This window comes from Hibiscus syriacus, unplaced genomic scaffold, assembly GCF_006381635.1.
Source record: "Hibiscus syriacus cultivar Baekdansim isolate YM2019G1 unplaced genomic scaffold, ASM638163v2 tig00110483_pilon, whole genome shotgun sequence".
Classification (NCBI taxonomy): domain Eukaryota; kingdom Viridiplantae; phylum Streptophyta; class Magnoliopsida; order Malvales; family Malvaceae; genus Hibiscus; species Hibiscus syriacus.
Window position 1 is genome coordinate 1,279,036 of NW_024062759.1, and position 20,906 is coordinate 1,299,941.

At 33.7% G+C, this 20,906-nt stretch overlaps 1 protein-coding gene and 2 pseudogenes across 1 annotated transcript; 1 reads left to right on the forward strand and 2 right to left on the reverse strand.

Moving 5' to 3' along the window:
* Window positions 1-8,735: 8,735 nt before the first annotated feature.
* On the reverse strand, window positions 8,736-16,249 carry LOC120129233 (annotated as a pseudogene).
* A 1,340-nt stretch (window positions 16,250-17,589) lies between these two features.
* On the forward strand, window positions 17,590-19,305 carry LOC120129127 (NADH dehydrogenase [ubiquinone] iron-sulfur protein 6, mitochondrial-like). Its single transcript, XM_039146716.1, has 3 exons — window positions 17,590-17,757; window positions 18,698-18,782; window positions 18,971-19,305. Exons 1-3 carry the CDS (start codon window positions 17,641-17,643, stop codon window positions 19,078-19,080), a joined length of 312 nt encoding a protein of 103 aa, XP_039002647.1. The 5' UTR covers window positions 17,590-17,640; the 3' UTR covers window positions 19,081-19,305.
* A 287-nt stretch (window positions 19,306-19,592) lies between these two features.
* On the reverse strand, window positions 19,593-20,263 carry LOC120129234 (annotated as a pseudogene).
* Between the last annotated feature and the right edge of the window lie 643 nt (window positions 20,264-20,906).

Sequence of the window (20,906 nt, forward strand, 5' to 3'; positions counted from 1 at the left end):
TGAGTTAAGAATTAAAAAAAGGTTCAAATATGACACAATTGAGCTAGAATGAAATGATGTTCGTGCTTAAAATTAATTTCTGTGCAAGGGTGTATCGATACCCATTCAACAGGTACTGATACCTCAAGAGTAAATTCATGAAGATATTCAAAGTGTACCGATACATAGGTGGTGTATCGATACCCCCTTGAAAAGAAGAATTTCGAATGTAATTTGTGTACCGATACATAGGCAGTATCGATACCTTAGTAAAAAAGTATCGATACTCTAGTGTGTACCTGTGCAAGGGTGTATCGATACCCATTCAACAGGTACTGATACCTCAAGAGTAAATTCATGAAGATATTCAAAGTGTACCGATACATAGGTGGTGTATCGATACCCCCTTGAAAAGAAGAATTTCGAATGTAATTTGTGTACCGATACATAGGCAGTGTATCGATACCTTAGTAAAAAATGTATCGATACTCTATAGTGTGTACCGATACACTTCAAAGGGAAAATAAAAATAGATTTTTCTTTTAGTTTGAGAAATGAAAGACTAGAGTATGACATTTGGAATACTGATATGTATCAAAGTATGATTATGTAGATATTGAACGTAACTCTGTTCCGGAACAATCGAAGAATTAGAAACGGTCGAGAGAGAGAGCGATAAAGTGTTAGTGTTGACTCAAATCAAGTTAGGCTAAGTTGAGTACATGATAGTAAGTATATTTTATGTTTGGGAATTAAGACTTCCGATGAGTCTAATTCCGATATTAGATTGCATGAGTACAAATATACAAGCATGTTGTGATATGATGTTTATGATTAGATGAATATACATATATATATATCTAGAAGTTAAATGCATCATATATGATTCATGTGAAAGTATGTTGTGTGATAAATTAGGTAGCCATGAGCCATGTGATAATAAGTTGTATGATTCTATGATGATAAGAGATGTGAATATAAATTTATATGAAATGGAATCATATGATATGAATGTGATATATGAACATAAATGATTAATTGACATGAGCTACGTGACCATGTGAAAGAAAGAACATGTTTATGTGAATATATGTTATAAGATAAAACCCATGACTATGAGTTATGTGAAAAAGAATACAAGTAAATGTGAAAAGCTATGTGATACGTAAATGTGAATTACATGGAAATATGCTACGTGAAGGTAAACTATATGCCTATCTGAATATGTGAAATGATATAAAAGATAATGCCCATGTTATGTGTCATGAGAGCTAGAGGTTAGTTGGCATGCCAAGAGTCGAGGGTTCTACGTGGTCCTACGGGACATATGTGTTCTATATGGTCCTTTCTTCTTCACGTGGCTCCAACTTTAAAAGGTAAGTTTAATTTTTAGTTGTTGATTTCTTGAATTTTAAGTGGGTTTTGATTCTTTAGGTGTTATATAAGCTTAAGGAAAGCTTATATAAGCTTGAAACATTAGGAAGAAAGAATTATAAAGGAAATTTATTAAGGGTTGGTATGATTTTTGAATTTCATGTAGAGGATAGGATTATGAGGTTAAAGATGTGATTAATGGGTATTAATGAGTTTAAGTATGTGTATGTGAGTTAAGAATTAAAAAGGAGTTGAAATATGACACAATTGAACTAGAATAAAGTGATTTTCGTGCTTAAAATTAATTTCTGGGCAAGGGTGTATCGGTACCCATTCAACAGGTATCGATACCTCAAGAGTAAATTCAGGAAGATATTCAAAGTGTACCGATACATAGGTAGTGTATCGATACCCCCTTGAAAAGAAGAATTTCGAATGTAATTTGTGTACCGATACATTGGCAGTGTATCGATACCTCAGTAAGAAATGTACCGATACCCTATAGTGTGTATCGATACACTTCAAAGGGAAAATAGAAATAGATATTTCTTTTAGTTTGAGAAATGAAAGACTAGAGTATGACATTTGGAATACTGATATGTATCAATGTATGATTATGTAGTTATTGAACGTAACTCTGTTCCGGAACAATCGAAGAATTAGAAACGGTCGAGAGAGAGAGATAAAGTGTTAGTGTTGACTCGAATCAAGCAAGGCTAAGGTGAGTACATGATAATAAGTATATGTTATGTTAGGGAATTAAGACTTGCGATGAGTCTAATTCCGATATTAGATTACATGAGTACAAAGATACAAGCATGTTGTGGTATGATATTTATGAGTAGATGAATATATATATATATCTAGAAGTTAAATACATCTTTATATATGATTCATGTGAATGCATGTTGTGTGATAAATTAGGTAGCCATGAGCCATGCGATAATAAGTTGTATGATTCTATGATGATAAGAGATATGAATATAAGTTTATATGAAATGGGATCATGTGATATGAATGTGATATATGAACATAAATGATTAATTGACATGAGCTACGTGATCATGTGAAAGCAAAAACATGTATATGTGAATATATTTTATGAGATAAAACTAATGACTATGAGCTATGTGAAAAAGAATACAAGTAAATGTGAAAAGCTATGTGATACGTGAATATGAATTATATGGAAATATGCTACGTGAAGGTAAACTATATTCCTATGTGAATATGTGAAATGATATAAAAGATAATGCCCATGTTATGTGTCATGAGAGCTAGAGGTATAGTTGGCATGCCAATAGTCGAGGGTTCAACGTGGTTCTACGGGACATTTGTGTTCTATGTGGTACTTCGGGACATAGTGGTCCTTCGGGACATAGTGATCCTACGGGACAAATTTTATGTGCCCCTAGTGAGATTTATACGAGATGTGGTGACAACATATGTGCACAACCTCTATGTACTCACATACCTTCGTTTTTAAAAGTATACATGGGCCTTAAAGATAATAAATAACTTGTTATGATAATTTTGTTCCGTGGTGAAATAGTATATGTGCTATATGACTATATAAATAATAAGTTCATAATGATAATAATAAGTGTATATGTGCATTGGTTATATGAAATAGTATATGATTATGTATGATTTGATAGTAGTAATGATTCATGCATTATGGTTAATAAGAGTTTATGTTATATGTTTAGGGAAACTATGTGCTCATATGATAGAAATGAATTAGGGATAATAAATTACATGATGATAAGTATGTTAATGATGGTTAATTATATATACCAGTGTAATTTGCATGACATGATATGTAAATGTATTTGTTAGTCACGAATGTATTTACATGTCTCACTAAGTCTATGACTTAGCGTATGAGTGTTTCACACGCAGGTTTTGACAAGCTTATGGTTCGTTGAGGTGCAAGACAAGTCAGCATTTTCCTTGAGGATTAGATCAGAAACATATTGAATATATGTATTTTGTTTATAGAATTTAGTTGGCATGTAGTTACAAGTTTTGAATTAAATGTGCTCTGATTGGTTTTAGAAAATAATTTGATTGGATTTATTAATGTAATGTACTCATTTTCTTAAATGATGAATTTAAGATTTTGTGGATTTGTAAAGAACAGAGTTTCGAAAAGTCAATGTGACACCTTGGACTCGGATCCGAGTCGAATACGGGTTGGGGGTCTTACACCCTACAAGGTCTGTTTGTTTATTAGTTTAATTCATTTTATTAATTAATTTTTATTTAATGTCATATTTAATTTTTATGTTATATGTTTTCTTATTTTTATATTATTTTATTAATTTATTATTTAATGTTATTTAGTTAGTTTTCTATTTTTTATTTTTTAGTCTAAATATAGATAATTAGAATAAATATAACATAGAATAAATTAATAGAATAAAATAGAATAGCAAAAAAAATATAACTAAGATATAAAAAAGATATTTAATATATAGATAAATAAGAAATATATAACTATTTTTATAATTATTTTTATTATTAGAATTCATTTTTATAATTAGAATATAATTATAATATTAATAATATGTTATGATTAAATTAAAATTGAATTTTAAATCTGATTAAAATATAATCAAATAGAATTAAATAATTAAAAAAATCAAATTGAAAGAAAATAGAATTATTATATTCTTAATTAATATATTCTATCAACATTAGATTGAATATTAGTAGAAAAGAATAAACGAATTGAGTTCATGGATTTACCTAAGTCAGATTATGGACCAATACAAGAAAAAAAAATTATTTATATTCGAAATCAATTAATTATAAGGGGCAGTGCACGAGAAATCAAATCATACATAAAAAATCGAATCCCCGAACGCCCCCATAACATAAGGTGCTCGGAAATGGTTGAAGTAGTTGAATAGGAGGATTGCTATGACTATAGCCCTTGGTAAATTTACCAAAGATGAAAATGATTTATTTGATATTATGGATGACTGGTTACGTAGGGACCGTTTCGTTTTTGTAGGTTGGTCCGGCCTATTGCTCTTTTAATTGAGTCTTTCAAATGTTTAATTCATTTATGTAATTCCCATATTTTGTTATTTGCACCAATTTAATTTTTATATATATTATGTTTATTATTTATTTATTTTAAATTTATTATTTAATGTTATTTAATGAACCAACAATAGCTCGCTTGAGGGATAAATATCTTGGAAGAAAAATCACGGTGAGGAAAAAACCGTGACTTGAAGAACAAAGAGTGAGACAAAAATGGCGCTCTATTATCTTTGCTTCATTCCCGTTTCATACAATGAGCAAAGAGGGGCACTGTGAGCACTATTTTACAGGCCCAAACTAAACCAAACTAAACCCAAATAATATCAAACCCTAAACCCAGGCCCAGCCAACCCGACCCGACTCTCCTTGCTTTGGATGCTGCCGACATACCACGAAGATCGTTCGATCTGGACCCATCCAACGGTCCAGATCAAACTTACCCCTCTCTGCCAGTATCACCGATTTCTCCACCAACATACAACTGAATCCAAGGTAATATAATTATTTCAATCTATTTTACTCTACTCATGTTGTTTCAAAAAAAAGCAAGTGAAAATAAAAAAAATGTAAGAATTGGGCTATATAAACCCGAGCAAAATGTATGAGGGGGATCAGTTTTTTTTTCTTCCTCACTTTTCTAGCAGAAATACAAAGTGTTGAAAGGTAGTTTGTTCTTTGGTATTTTTATTTTATTTCGAAATAATAACAAAAAATGAAATAGGGCATTTATCAGTAAAAAATAGATAAATAAGAGTCTAGAAATTACCTGAGAAAAGGAGGGGTCTCACCGGAGTTAGGTCGTCGTGGTAAGTCGTCGGTGAGGTGGTCGAATGAGCTTAAAAACTCTAGGTATTGCATGATAGTTTACTGCCTAGATCTAGGTTTTAAAGGGGTAGGATAGGAGGTTTCGGAGTGAGTGGAGTCTGCTCCGATGTCTAGGGTCGCCGGAGTACGAGGCATTCGAAGGGTCGGGCCATTTTCGAGTAGATCCGAGGTTTATTTGGAGTGTTTCGGTGTTGGGTTCGGTTTGAGAAGGATAGATCGGTGGGAAAAGGGTATTTTTAGGATGTTTAGGGGCTCCGACCACCGTGTGTGGTGGCCGGAGTGATAGCTGAAACGACGGCGCTCGGGTTCGGCGAGTTTCTCGCACGAGGGGAAGGGGGAGAGTTGAGAGTGTTTAGCCTTTTTTAGAGTTGAGGTTTAAAATGAAACAAAAAATGAGTAAAAGTGTGTTATATAGGGTTATTTAATGGGTTATATCGCTTTAGGTCCCCTTAGCTTATTCCATTTTTTGCATTCTAGTACAAAGAGGGGATCATTTTTGTTATTTACCCTTTTTCATATATGTGTTATTACCTATTGGATTATTTTCTAATTGGTCCTTAATATTCTCGTGCGGGTTTACATTTTGGTCACCTGAGAGGAATGAACATGTCATTTGCTCATTTTTTATGTATGTTATTTATTTAGTGGTTTATTCGCTTTTAGTCACCCTAATTTAAGCGTAATTTTGCATAATGGTCCTACGTAAGGACTATTTAATTTTATTTTAATCTATATGGACTAGTTTCGTAATTTTTTCATTTTTCATTTAATAGTGTATTTTAGGTTTTAAAAGAAAATGGATAATTAGTTTTAGTCCCTACAAGGTCTGTTTGTCCTATATTTTAGTCATTAATCTGTTTCCATTTTGTTTTGATTTGGTCACTTAATTTTGAATTTATTTTAATTGAGTCTTTCATATGTTTAATTCATTTATGTAATTCCCATATTTTGTTATTTGCACCAATTTAATTTTTATATATATTATGTTTATTATTTATTTATTTTAAATTTATTATTTAATGTTATTTAGTTAGCTTTCTATTTTTGATGTTAGATTAGATTTGCAAGTCAAACATAGAAATTAGAACAACACTCTAGTTTAATTAGGGAGCAATTCGAGTCGAGTTTTTGCAATTTATGCCCGATTACTCGAATCAATTGTTCAATTAAAAATTAATTAATAATTAAAATGTTCTAAAAATTTTAGTTTAATAATTTAGGTAATAATTAGATTTTAATTAGCCTCCTAACTTTTGAAATTATTAATTTATGTCTCAAACTTTTAAATCTTTTAGAACTCGGTATATCAGATCTCGACCCTTTTAATCCCCGAACTTCGATTAAACTTTTAATATTGACATAATTAAATAGGTTAAATAGAGCATCCATTTTAGCTTAGGTTTTCAAACCAGTCTTTTAATTTAGAGGATAATTCGAGTTGGCCCTTGCATAAAAGCTCGAAGGACCATCTCGGTTATTCGATTCAATAATTAATTAAAATTAAATAGGATTAATATTAGAGCCTACGTTTTAGATTTAAACCCTTAGGTTCTTTAATTTTCATAATTTGACACTTTAAGCTAGAAAAATCTTAATTTACTTTTAGTTTAATTAGGATGAATAAAATTTTGGCTGACTTCATTTTATTTTAACTCTAAGGCATTGTTCACTTATTTAAGGAATTAATAGTATATCTCCCGCGATCACGCTCAGGGGGTGACTACTGGTGATTCCATAAATAGGTCGACACCATTTTCAAAATCGCATCATGTTTTCTAAAAACGAGGCATGTTTGATTATTAGATACAATAGCTGATCTTCCGCATTTACGCTCGGGTGAATGCTATCGGTCTCAATAAACGAATACCCTTTTCAAACTTTGCATCCTTAATGATTTTTAAATTAAATAAAGATCGAACTCAAAATTTCCAATTTTAAATATAGGGTATTCAACTAGGTACCAATTTTTGGGCGCTTGTGGGGGTGTTAATCCTTCCCCATGCGTAACTGACTCACCAATTTTTACGGTGTTCCAATCTCACCTTAAATGATTGGTGGCGACTCCTCACATTTTGAAATATTTTCAAAAAGAAAATATCTGAGTGGTATCGACTTTTCCCCACCCGTGCGAAAAACGGTGTCGACATTCGTAAAGTACATGATAGTAAGGAAACAGTTGGATTTATTGAATTATAAGCAGAATATTGTATTTATTTGTCTAGTATAATGTTGTTATCGGTTTTGTAATGGAAAAAGATAAACAATAGCTATCTAAAACTATCCATTATCTCTTAAATCATGTATTTTGTAAAAGATCGAAATAATATTTTTTTTAATTTTAAAATAATTACATTTTAATCTTATTCATTTAAGTTATTTTTATCCTTTTATAAGTTTCAATCTTAAACCTTTGAAATTTATTATTTGGTTCCATTAGTCTCAGATATTTACATATAGTTGATATATAGACTTGGGCGAAACTTTTGATGATATGAACAAATGCCCTAAAAAAATTATTATAAGAGAATCAACCGAGAGATGCCTAAGGATATGGGAAAGTATTCACCGGTGATGAGGTCTTATGGCTAACTTTCCCAACAAATTTGTTCCCCTCTCTGAATATGTAAGAGATGTAAACTCGTACCCCCCAACACAAAAGTTTTGAATGGTTCTCACCAAACATTAATTATTCTCACTCTTCATGTTCAATATATTGATAAGGACTTAACATCTAATAGTTTCATCACATAGAATTTTTCTTCAACAATGTCAAATAAAACCATTATTTTGCTTATTCTATACACTAATTGTTATAAAATAAAAATTAATATATACTTATAAGTGGCACAAATAGAAAGTTATTAAAATATTTTTTTACATAAAAGAATTAAAGTCTAATACTCAAATCTCAACAAAGCATACATCTTCTTAGTGTGATAATCATTACCTAGAGGCGGTAAGGCTTCAAACTAGACTCTTTGGATTTAAATTAATTTTAGTTTAAATTTTCTCAAATTCGAGTCAGCATTTTTTCTTTATATCAGACTCAGATATTTTATAAAAATAATGTCAAGAAGTTGTTGTAGTATAGTGGTGAGTATTCTCGCTTGTTGCGCAGGTGACCTGAGTTTGATCCTTGACAATGGCGTTGTTAGTTTTTTATTCTTCTAAGTGAAAGATAAAATTGTAAAAATTTATATATTGGCATTGTCTAAACATGAACTGAAGACCTTCAATGTGTTAGATTAACGTGATAACCAACTACACCACAAGACCTTGTGATTTGGGGTGCAATTCAATGTATTTAACCGTTTTCATATTTTAATCAATCCAACAATCAATCAAATTAGAATTAACTAAACTTAAAATTTCATTTATCATTTAATTTTGTTTAAAGAAAGTTGTAATTTGATATAAAATAAGTTACGATAAATACATTGAGGTTTTATTGGTTATAAAATAAAAATATCTCTTTCTTATACCGAAACAAGATTCAACAAAAATTAACATGAAGTGCTAGTTTGCTTCATATCATAGCTCTTTTGCCAGATATCTTGGATTAACCGTGTAATGTTAAGGTGAGAAGATCCCCTATCTCCACAGCTTTCTTTGCCATTTCTCCTGGTTTCTTAGCTCTCTTTCTTCTCTCTTCTTCATCCATTAGCTTCTCAATAGCTTCTTTAACATCTTCTTTCTTCACTAAAACTCCAATCTTCTCTTCCTTTGCCCACCTCAATGGCTCCTCCACTCCCACCCTCACTCCGATCTTAAGTATTTGCACAGTCAGTTTCTCGTTAGCAAATTGGTCCGTAAATAGCGGCCAATTTATCAAAGGCACGCCGGCCGAGATGCCTTCGTTCGTCGAGTTCCAACCGCAATGAGTTAAGAACCCTCCGATAGCTGGATGTGACAGTATTAGTACTTGTGGCGCCCAACCCCGGACCACTAGACCTCTTCCTTTCGTTCTTTCCTCGAAACCGTTCACCAAAATCCATTTCTCTACTTCATTTGATTGCGAAGGTATCACATTCGATATGCTTCCCAAACAAGCATAGATGACACACCTGTTTCTTGGAATCAAGCCATCTTAACAAGTGTTGTTCATCAACCGAGCCCTTGTTGCCTCTATGAGCTTTATCAATGGCATCCTTGTTACATAGAGAAACCGGACCGATGCACCATACTTTGTCCCCCCTTGTCTTCTTGAATTCATTAACGTATGCAGGCTCCATCTCTTCTAAAGTGTTGACTATGACGCCGTATGCGTCTTGATCCGCCTTCTTCCTTTCCTCGGAAAATTCCTGAGGTTATGACTTTACATAAAGTAAAACTCATTCCAAAATATACAAGAAAATTTTTTGCCACTCTTCCACAAAGTGCTATGCGGAAGTTACATAGTTTATTGGACAGTTTTTAAAATTTCTTTGTTTCATGGCAGCGATGGTGGTCTTCTCCGGCCACCTCTCTGTCATTTTTAGTTCTTTTTTTACCGTATTTTTAATAATAATTTTCCTTGGCCCTTTTTCTAGTAAAAGATATCATGACTATCGGTGTTTTAGACTCTGGTGCAATTTTTTATTGGTCATCTCGATCTTTTGTTTTTCATTGAATACATAGTTGGTTGTTTTCCCGATGCCATGTTAAGGGGAGATCACTTTTTCCGTTGGCTATTTTCACTACAGCAAAACAGGCTTTTTGAGGCATTTTTTTTTACCTTTAGCGGCTTTTATAAGAGCCGCTAAAAACACATGCGGCGTTAAGACAAACGCCACGAAAACCGCCGTTGAAAATAGCGCCGCTAAAGTTCGCGGCGTATTGATATTTAGCGGCGTTTGTCAGAAAAACGCCGCAACAGGTGTTGATATTTAGCGGCATTTTTTAGACAAATGCCACAATAGGTTATGATGTTTAGCGGCGTTTTTCTCACAAACGCGTAGTAGGTGTTGATGTTTTGTGGCGTTTTCCCATAAACGTCGCAGTAGGTGTTGATGTTTTGCGGATTTTTTCTCACAAATGCCGGTAAAGGTCTGTATATAGCGGCGTTTCTAGGATAAAAACGCCGCTAAATATATGATATATTGCGGCATTTTTTGTTACAAACGCCGCTAAATAACACATAATTTAACAGTCCTAAAAATTATGCTTGATTACCCCAAAACTATTTTTTCAACCTATCCCGTTATCCAACAAACAAAACAATAATAACATCAAACTCTATATCCATAACAAACAACATCAAATCCAATCTAATAAATAAAAGTTTTCATTAACGTAATATAAGTTCAGTTAAACAAGGTTCAGTAGAATACTCATAACATAAATGAGACTACGATGGTAGATTCTGAGGTTGCGTTTTCTGTATCATCAGCATCATATCATTGAGTCGTTTTTCAAATTCTTCACATCTCTGCTGATATGTTGCTTCTCTCTGTGTTGCCGCTGCTTCTCTCTATGCTACCTGCTGCTTCCGCTGCTGCTCTAGTTGCTTCTGCTGCTGCTCTCTATGCTTCCCTTGCTTCATTTTCCTCTTTCAAGTTAGTCATTTGTTGATCCATCTCAGCCAACTTTTCTTTTAGACGACTAACTTCTTGGTGGGAAGATCGAGACTGTGATTGCATGTGCTGTGATGAATTGGATCCAAAATATTTGGTGGGAGTAACGAATGATCCTTGACAACACACCCGACCATATCTTTCAGGACCCAAAACGTCATTAATAGCTTGGTTTTCAATGTCATCATCGTTAACAATACCTTGACTCGAAGCAATAACATGATACTCCGCCTTTTTCTCCCTCAATTTTTCCTAATAAAGTGAATAATTAATTAAAATAAAAAATTTCATGTACAAATATAAATAAAGTCAGGTAAATTTAAAACATCTACCCAAAAAAACGTACCATAATTTCTGCAGTGTCAACAGTCATAGGAGTGTTATCCTTCTTCGTATGTGTAATGTCGAAGAGTTGGATTCGACCAACTTTAGAACCGGATATATTTTCCTACAATGTACCATAATATAATTACTATGAGTTAGTATGCACATGGAATACAAAAAACTATTTCAATAATCTATAATACCTCCTTATGAGCTATACAAGCAAAACTCTTCGATCCAGGCGTGTGCGTAAACTTTTGTTGTTGCCTGCTAGCAACACCAATATACTCTCGGTCCTAAAATGTCAAACAACTACTTTTAATGATGATTTAAAATTCGTTACAATTATTTTTGAAAAATACATCATACCTGTCCTTTTTGTGAACTCCAAAATCTGACTGCATCTTCCTATTGGTACCTGAGCATTCCTGGTGGGACTGTTTGCAACTTCTCTTCAAGGCTGAGATAATTCTTGAAGTATTTCTTCTTTAAGGAGCTCTTGTGATCCCTTCATCTCTTCCCTAATGTTTGCTTCACATAATCGTCAGAGACCTCTAAAGAAAATTTCTCGTATATAGCAAATAAGTGTGCATCATAAGTATAAATTAGTATTGAATTTCTATAGAGTATGTATTATAATGACATTATTACCTTAACAAAATCCAATGCTTGATTTTTGTTACTATTAGGCATTTCGCACCATGATTCGTAATTGATCGGTAACATATTCGCATTACGTCCAACTATGCCTAAGTAACCTGGAAGACGTGATTCTGGGCCAATAGGTTGATCGGCATCGTTTCTTGAAACTTTGACACGATGCCCAGGAGGAAGTTGGTATAATTCCTTCAAAGTTGTATGTCCTCGAGTCTTGCGTGTTCCAGCATTTTCAACTATATAAGAAATTATTAAATGCCAGTTTTGAAAATGAACAAAGTAGTAAATAATGTTTCGAAGATTACTTTGAATTTCTATGTCTTCTTCAACAGTTTTTGGAACTTCGGAAGACTCAGGTGCATGCGATTCCTTGTTATTTCTTTCTTCATGGTCTTCAGAAGCTCGAACAACCCGTAAATCATTTATTTTTCTCCTCGGCATGATATCTATAATAAACAAACATGAGTAATAAAAAAATGAATTAATTAATGAATATATTGAAAGACAACATGTTAAAGGTTATAATATTATAAATAAATAAATGAAGATATAAAATCGTACAAAAGTCTTATATAATGTCAGTTGTCATAAATATCTTCATCAACGTCCTCCCGAACCCATTGAAATTGTGTTGTATTACTGATAGTTTCATCTAAGTTTTGTGGTAGTAGAGGTAAACTTTCTGATCTTGTTTCAATGTCATCTCTACTTCCATCCCCGATGTCTATCAAGTCTCTGGGAGTATTTCGAAGCACAACATACCAACCGTCATCCATTGGATCGTGACAATAAAATACTTGTTTCACTTGAGAAGAAAATACATATGGTTCATCCATCAAACGTTGACCCGTGTGAATTAATTGAGAGAAATTTACCATTGTAAACCCGAATTTATCTCTTTTTATACATCTGTTTACATCAACCTAGTCACACCGAAACATCACAACCTTTCGTTTTCCATAATAATCTAACTCAATAATGTCTGTAAGATTTCCATAATAATCGACCTCTCCCTCCTACGGACTATTGTCCCTTACAGTAGCATAACTTGTAGTTGACGAAGTAACTACAACTCCACAATTTTGTGTCCTTCTTAATCTTTCACGAGATTTCGTGTGGAACCTGAACCCATTAATGAGGAAGGAATTATATCTTTTAACTATTCTATTCGGACCTTGAGAAAGCCATTTAACTTCTTTACTAACTTCTCTCCCACTCCAAACCTATTACACATGAATGGTGAATTAATTTGCATTGACGTCGATATAAAAAGCAAGACGTATATAATTTATAAGTGTTCCGTAAGATTTAGTTGCTTACCGTCTGGCATAACCATTCATGAAAAGTTTCTATGAATAACTTATGTGGCTCTCGCTGATTTAATCTTCGGGAGCGTGCTCGAGATCTCAATACTTCTTTAAACTCACTATAAGAATATTATGTCGTTAAAAATTGATAAATATAAAAGATAAAGAGATTTCATTAGGATTAGGTCCGAAAGACTTACGTGCGAAAGGGATCTATTGAATAGTGATGGAAAAGAACATATCGGTGTGCTTGTACCCAAGGCGTTTGTGTAAAAAACGCCATATATCTAAAGTTAGTGGTGTTTGAGGTATAAACGCCACTAATTACCTTTATTTAGATAAAAATAAATGATTTTACATATTTAATTTCTACTCTACATCAGCTAAATTTACTGATATATGTAGCTTTATCTATTTAACAACAACCATACATTTTAATTAACCCACAAGTTATGCAGAATAAAACCTAACAACAAAATAAATTAAAATTGATAAACATTAAATTAAATGTATGGTTGAACCTATTGCGGCGTTTGTTGTAAAAATGCAACTATATATGAACCTAAAGCGGCATTTCTTGATACAAACGCTGCTAAATATATTGATTTATATAAGATTAACATTTTTTAAATATTTAATTTATGCTCTACATAACATAAATTTACTATCTTGTAGTTTAACCTAATTACCAACATCCATACATTTCAATTAAGCCATAAGTTATGCATAAATATACTTAACAACAAAATACATTAAAATTTAGAAACATTAAAGTTATGCATAAACAGTCTTCATCATATTGTTCACTAGAATATATTTAGTTCTGCTCCTTCGTGGGGAAAGGACGTAGGAAAGTTGTTTTCCTTGTTTGACGACGCATCGTTAAGTTTTTCCTCCCTGTAAACTCTATATGGAGAAATTGTTCATCCATTTCACCAAATAAATCCCCTACCTCCGGTTCACCAAGAATACTCTTTGCGCGCTTCAGTGCTTCACTTGAAACAGATAACGAACTTCCACCTACACTATGAAACTTGATTGGAGGTGGCTTGGGAAATGAATCAAACATTAAAATAAATTTAAGTAGATGATATAAATGTTTACTTTGAGTAACAGTAGAGGCAACATCGTCTTCATTGAGGATAGATAATGCTTTTGCAATTGAAGATTCTTTCAACGCAACAGAGTTACCAAATTCGGTTCTAAACATCGAGTATTTATCCACTCCTCTATCATCGTTCTCAATAAGCTTCGAAGATCCTACATGCGTACGATCTATAAAATTTTAGTGACCATAGAAAAACAATATATAGCGGCTTAAAGATTTATAGATTATTACCTTCAAGTAGGAGATCGGCCATGTAAGGGTATGGAGCAATAGGAATTTCCTTTCGGGTCATCATCGAGTTTCGACGGCGAGATCAGACTGATAGCCTCCCAACAATAATTTGATCCATCGTCAGAGCAAAGACACCACGTAGACATTCCTACGATAATTTCTCTTACTCAAGGCAATACCTGCTCCTTTTTTTCTCCAATACGTTAGCTTTCAGGGTTTTCCCCATTTTTAGAATACCCAGAAAAACAAAATAAAAAATATCATTAATGAAAAGAGGGATCAAACCGTGCAATTGTGTTATAGTTCGTCGATTAGAGGGCCGATTTGGTCGTTAGGACATTCAAAAGACAACGTTGCTTGGAATCGTGCTCAGCCTGTTGTTGTACCAGAGAAGAATGTTTGAGGGAATAAGAGTTAAAATGATTTTAGGGTTCAGGTAGAGAAAAATAAGGACCATATATTTAACATTTTGCGGCATTTAAAAAAAGCGCCACTAAATCATATACTTTTGCGGCGTTTATAAAAAAACGCCACTATTGATTAACACTATTATTGCGTTTGTCTAAAAAAATGACGTGAAAGTATTATTAATTGCGGCGTTTGAGGTATAAGAGCCGCTATATTACCGTTATATTTTGGCGATTTCCGTAAAACGCCACAAACTTTCTTCTCTATTGCGGCGTTTGTTGTTAAAACGCCACTATATGTCCATTATATTGCAGCGTTTGTACATAAAACGCCACTAAAAATAACCATATTGCGGCGTTTATAAAAAAATGACGCTCCATTAATACTCAATAACGGCGTTTTTATACAAACGCCGCTAAATGGCTACTCTTTTGCGGCGTTTTTTTATAAAACACCACTAAAAATAACTCTATACCAGCGTTTATGCCATAAACACCGCTAAATTACCACTCTATTGCGGCATTTTTTGTAAAAACGCTGCTATTTATCATTTGGTGGCGTTTGGATTATAAACTCCGCTATATTTCAAAATATTGTGGCGTTTACTCTCCAAACGCCGCTACAGAGCACTTTTGATGTAGTGTTCTTCTTCAAGTTTTTCTCCTCTATGTTTTGATGCTCGAAGCCATTGGTGTGTTCAGTTTATATATGTCGTTGCTCTACTTGTTAATGGTTTTGTTTATCAGGCTATCACTAAGCGATCATTTATTTTCGATATTCTTGATTGTATTTTTTTATTCTGTAATTGACAAGGCCTTTGTAGATACGACTTTCGATAAATGAAATATCCTAGTTATTTTCAAAAAAAAAACTTTGTCGGGCATGTTAGGCAGAATGAAGTACTCTGTCTCCGAGTTTACGTGATCGAGAACGTTGGACACCCGTAAACAATGGAGACAATGAAGGATGAAACAATATACTCCATGGAACACAATCTTGGGCACCCGAAATTGGTCGGCGAGACCGAGTGTGTACGTGAACAAGACATCGGATACGAAGCAGCTCGGTCATGGGGTTAGCTCAAGGAACAGTTTTTGGACCGGCTTATCTAGCGTCTTGGCTGCTTGGAAGAAATTCAAGGCTAAGCTAAAGGAAGGTAGCATGTCAAAGCTTTCGCACCCTTCCGGCAATCCAATTTTGGCGCACGAAAACGAGAACTCGACTAGACAGATCGAGAACCTCGATTCCACATCACGATCAAGGATTACCGAAATCTATTGGCGTTACGAGTCATTGTAACGATGGTTATGACGACGCCTCGATGTGCCAGCATCCTAGCTATGTCGATCATGGGGGATCATATGGCCTTGAGCCATGAAGAGAAACACCACAAAGTGAAGCTGTTGCTACTCCATTAATTCACTAGCCATGGAAACTGTTCAAAACTAAACCATAAGCTTGGTATGTAAGTCTGGTCAGTGTCGTGGCTGGGGCGGTGCGAGATGGGCGACCGCGCAGGGCCCCCAAAAAATTGGGGCCCCAAATAAGTATATCTATAGTGGCGTTTTTCCAATAAACGTCACTATAGATGGACTTATTGCGGTGTTTTTCAAAAAAATGACACTATTGTTGTAGTTTTTTATTGAAAAAATGCTACTATAGATGGATCTATTGCGGCGTTTATAAAAAAACGCTACTATTATTGTCCCGAAATCGAATATATCTAAAAAATAGGGGGCTCTTTAAGAATTTATACATGACCCCCAACAACCTAACCAAGCCCGTCGAGTCTAGTATAGTGTAAACAGTATTTACATGAAAAAGCTAGTGTATGATTGGACTTGGTGATGACATAAGAACAGACATAAGCACTTTTGTTTGTTTATGTGGAAAATGGAGAGATCATTCTCGTCACTTGGATTTCAATTCTCCTCCCCTACCCCATGTAGCCACCCCACTATTTATATTATAATGATTTTATCATTATTTTTATTTTTTACTTTTTATCTATTTCTTTTATGTTTCTTGTAAAACAAAATCAACGTCGATTTAATAATTTTTTTAAAAAACTATTTCAATAATATTATGTGAATTCATTATTTTTTTCTCTTTAAATTATTTCCTTTATTTGTTTCTAAATTTGATTTTAAATTTTTTTAACCATTTATGATAATTCAATTCAATTTTATTTTTTTCATTTAGATTTTAGATTTTAGATTTTGAATTTTAAATTTTATTTTAATAAAAAAATCATTAGTTTATGATTTTGGATAAATGCCAAAATTAGTCCCTTAATGTTTATCAAAACCGTTATTTGTATCCCTATTTTTTTAATATTTTAACTCTCAACGATTTATTTTAATATGAAAAGATCTTTAATGTTTGACTAAATAGTCATTTTGAAATTTTTTTTAGAGTATTTGACTCTTAAAGTTACATTTTAGGGTAAGGTTCATATTTTTGTAGTACTAACCGTTTATTAACTAACGCTTTTTGTCTACACAACTTTTTTAGCCTAAAGCAAAATGTTATAGAACAAAATACTCAAAAAACATTTAGCCTAAATTTATGCTCAAAATATTTTTTTATAATAATTCAATAAATTAAATTAAATATTTATTTTATAATTCTAAAAAATGATCATTTGGTGTTCTTTACCCTTTACAATTTTGGGTGTTCAAAATGGACCAAGCATCAATCCACAAGGATTGAGCCCAATAATCTTCGCGTGAAGGCTCTTTAACTAATATCTATCGAATCTCGCCGTTCGACCTTCGAATTCCATCACCGAGGAAAAGAGTTCTTTTTCCCCCTTAAAAAAATGGCGTATTCGGGTGTTCTGAAAACCCTAATCAGATCATCGTATTTGGGATCTACGACTCGCAATTTCAGCCTTGTTAGCACCCAAGTTAGCAATCACACTGCGAAATGGATGCAGGTACTTAATCTCATAATTTTATCTTTTTCGTTTCGTTTTCTGCTGAAATTTTGTGGAATATTGATGTTGTTCAGGTCCTTTATAGCTTTTCCTTGAAATTATTATAAAGAAATGATGATCAGAATAACATCGATCGATATTTCTCTGTTTTTTTAAACATTTTTGTGGAATCTGAATTCAGTTATTCGGTTCTCGACTTGATAATATGTTCGATTCCGTTGATTTCTGCTAACAAGCTTAAATAAGTTTTCCCCCTTTTTCCTTAATGTTTTACTAAAATGTGGGAATTATTGTATGTCTTGTTATTAGGTCCTTATGTTTTTGGTGCTTAAGTCTGTAAATTGAGAATATTGAAGGTTCGGTACCCTTATTTACTTGAAAATTTTCAATTTTTTCTGGTCTACCTGTGGTTGCTTGTCAGGTGTTCTACGTCCGGTTTGGTATTATGAATTATTGAAGATGCAATATCAACTCTTGAAACAATCTAAATAGGCGTTTAAGCTTTGATAACATGTTTATAAACAAGGCCTTTAAGCTTTGATAACATGTTTATAAACAAGGTAGAGTGCTTTGCAGATGTTTTCTAGTTTTACATATGTGGTCTTTGTTTCCCACTGACTTTATCCTTTGATTTTGGAGAAGGATTTCAATTATTGAGCAGCCTTGATTTTACTGCTTGTTTCTTTATCCCTGTGCATGAATGCCTTATTACATAGACATGGAGATACGGTGTTAGCATATGTGCGTCTCAACTCTCAACGTGGTTACCTTATATTATAAGTGCCTAAGAAAAATGATGTACGTTAGGGTAAAGTCAAGTCCAATAACACAGTATGCGTCTTGTAAATAACGTGATCATTAAGTTATTGGCCTTTGCGTCCTGAAATACAAGGAGGCTATGAAATGAAGAAACTAGGCTTCTTTTACCCCAAATTTGCAGGATACGAGCAAGAAATCTCCTATGGAGTTGATCAATGAAGTCCCTCCCATCAAGGTTGAAGGCCGGATTGTTGCTTGTGAGGGAGGTTAGTCCTTATCCTTATTTTCCTTCACTTTTTTGGTAAACAAACCGATTAGCAGATAAATTAAGTACTGGCACAGTAACCTAAAATCATATTTTATAAAAATTGAGCAAATTGGTTAAGATCTGTACATAAAGTTGCACGAATATTTTTGCTGATACACAAGTTACCCTGGGGTTTGTTGGTTTTAGACAATAATCCTGCATTGGGACACCCAATTGAATTCATATGCCTTGACTTGAAAGAGCCCGCTGTATGCAAGTATTGTGGTCTGCGCTACGTTCAGAAGCATCATCACTAGAACTGCTGTTATGTTTTTCTCGGGCTGTTGTGATATTTGTTATTTTGCAGCATTTATGTGCACTTTTCTCCGTTAAAGCTGTTGGTAACAAATTTGTTGAACCCAAATCAATGTAATGTTTTTCCCCTTCTTTTTCACATAATAAGTGTTTGAAGTTCTCATTTGAGAAGATATTTCCAAAGTAAATTCGAACCCATGTGGTCTAATTTTCCATTCGTACAACTATGTCAATATCTTTAGTTTCCCAGCTTGAGTTATTTTCTTACTCATCTCCTATCATAGGGAGATGCATATATGTGTCGAGTACTCATATCCATAACTTACATCTAAATTTCAGTTACATAAAACTACGATTAAAATAGACAAGATTGTGAAATCTAAATTTTACGTAGCTTGCAAATATTTTAAGTTTTAATTGTTAGTATAATTTACGGCTTTTTTTCTAGACTGGGCAATTTTTGACACGAGAAAATCCAGTTTGTACTCCAACAAAAATCTCTCCCATGTATGTAGAGTAAATTTATTTTCTTATTTGCCTCGAGTAAATGTATATTCTCTTTCACAAGTACCAACCGTCATCGAATAAAGAGATTAATGACAACGTTATGCCCTAAACTAAAAAAACCGGACCATTTAATCAGTTAAAATAGCAGCGATGACCAAAATTTGCCACCTCAATGTGAATTCAACGAACGGGACTTGAAAATAAATCAAACCTGACCTGCATCGGCAGCAGCCAGTTTTCTTCTTTGTTGATGTTCTGCAACCTCATAATCCACCACTTCACGAAATAGGGTTGGGTCAAACACACAATGCTCACTTCCATAAACAGCCGCTTTAACACTAGCCATCAGTTTGGCTATTTCCCTTCCAGAAAATCCTTCGGTTTTAGCTGCAGCTTCTCTTAAGATATCATCAGTCAGTCCCTTGATCTCGATCTGCTGCTGCTGCTGCTTTTTGAGGATATTCTGAAGCACACCAGGTTTTCTCGAGCCAGCCTGAGCTATGTACTTGTCTAGATAGTGCTTTACTAGTTTGAAGCGATCGTCTTCCCAGGCAAAGGGAATTCCAATACTTCATCAATACGATCAGCCACAGCTGAATCGAGATCACCAGGACGATTTGTAGCAAGAGCAAGGACTATGTCCTTGGACTGATCACCTGTGCGGCAAAGAAAGGGCATTGAGTGCACTTCTTTCAGCTTCGCTCATGTAGGTTTGTTCCGTCTGCAAAAGAGTTGGGCCTCATAAAATCAACATTCAAAGCTAGGCCTTCCAAATAATCAATCATAACAATTCTAATTCTGGATTCTGGAAATTGTTAGTACATGCTAATTCCTGTCAAGGATAATTATTTAGAATAAATCGTTTATTTTTCCATCGTGCAAAAGAAATTAGCGGGTTATACGCAAACTTAAGCTCCTTGAGACATCATGGTTAGACGTGAGACAACAAATCTACAAGTTACTGATACCTGGTCAACAAAAGGAAAGGTAAAAATATACGCAACATAACATCCTGATCAAATCCTACATGTATATATTTGCCCAACTTTAAATCATTTGGCACTAGGAATTACATGGTTTCACTTACTCGCACAAAAATGCATCCTCTTCATCGATGAACAGGAACAAGCCCCTCTTAGACTTCTTTGCCCAGTCAAATAACTGGTGTATCTTGGTAAGTGGTAACCGCCTGTGCTCCAAGTGGAGCAACATCTCCACCCGTCATCAATGCATAATCTAGCCCCTGATGATTAATACAAAAATATATGAGAATGAAATGAAATAAATAAAAAAAACAGATTTTAAACATTTGTCATGAATT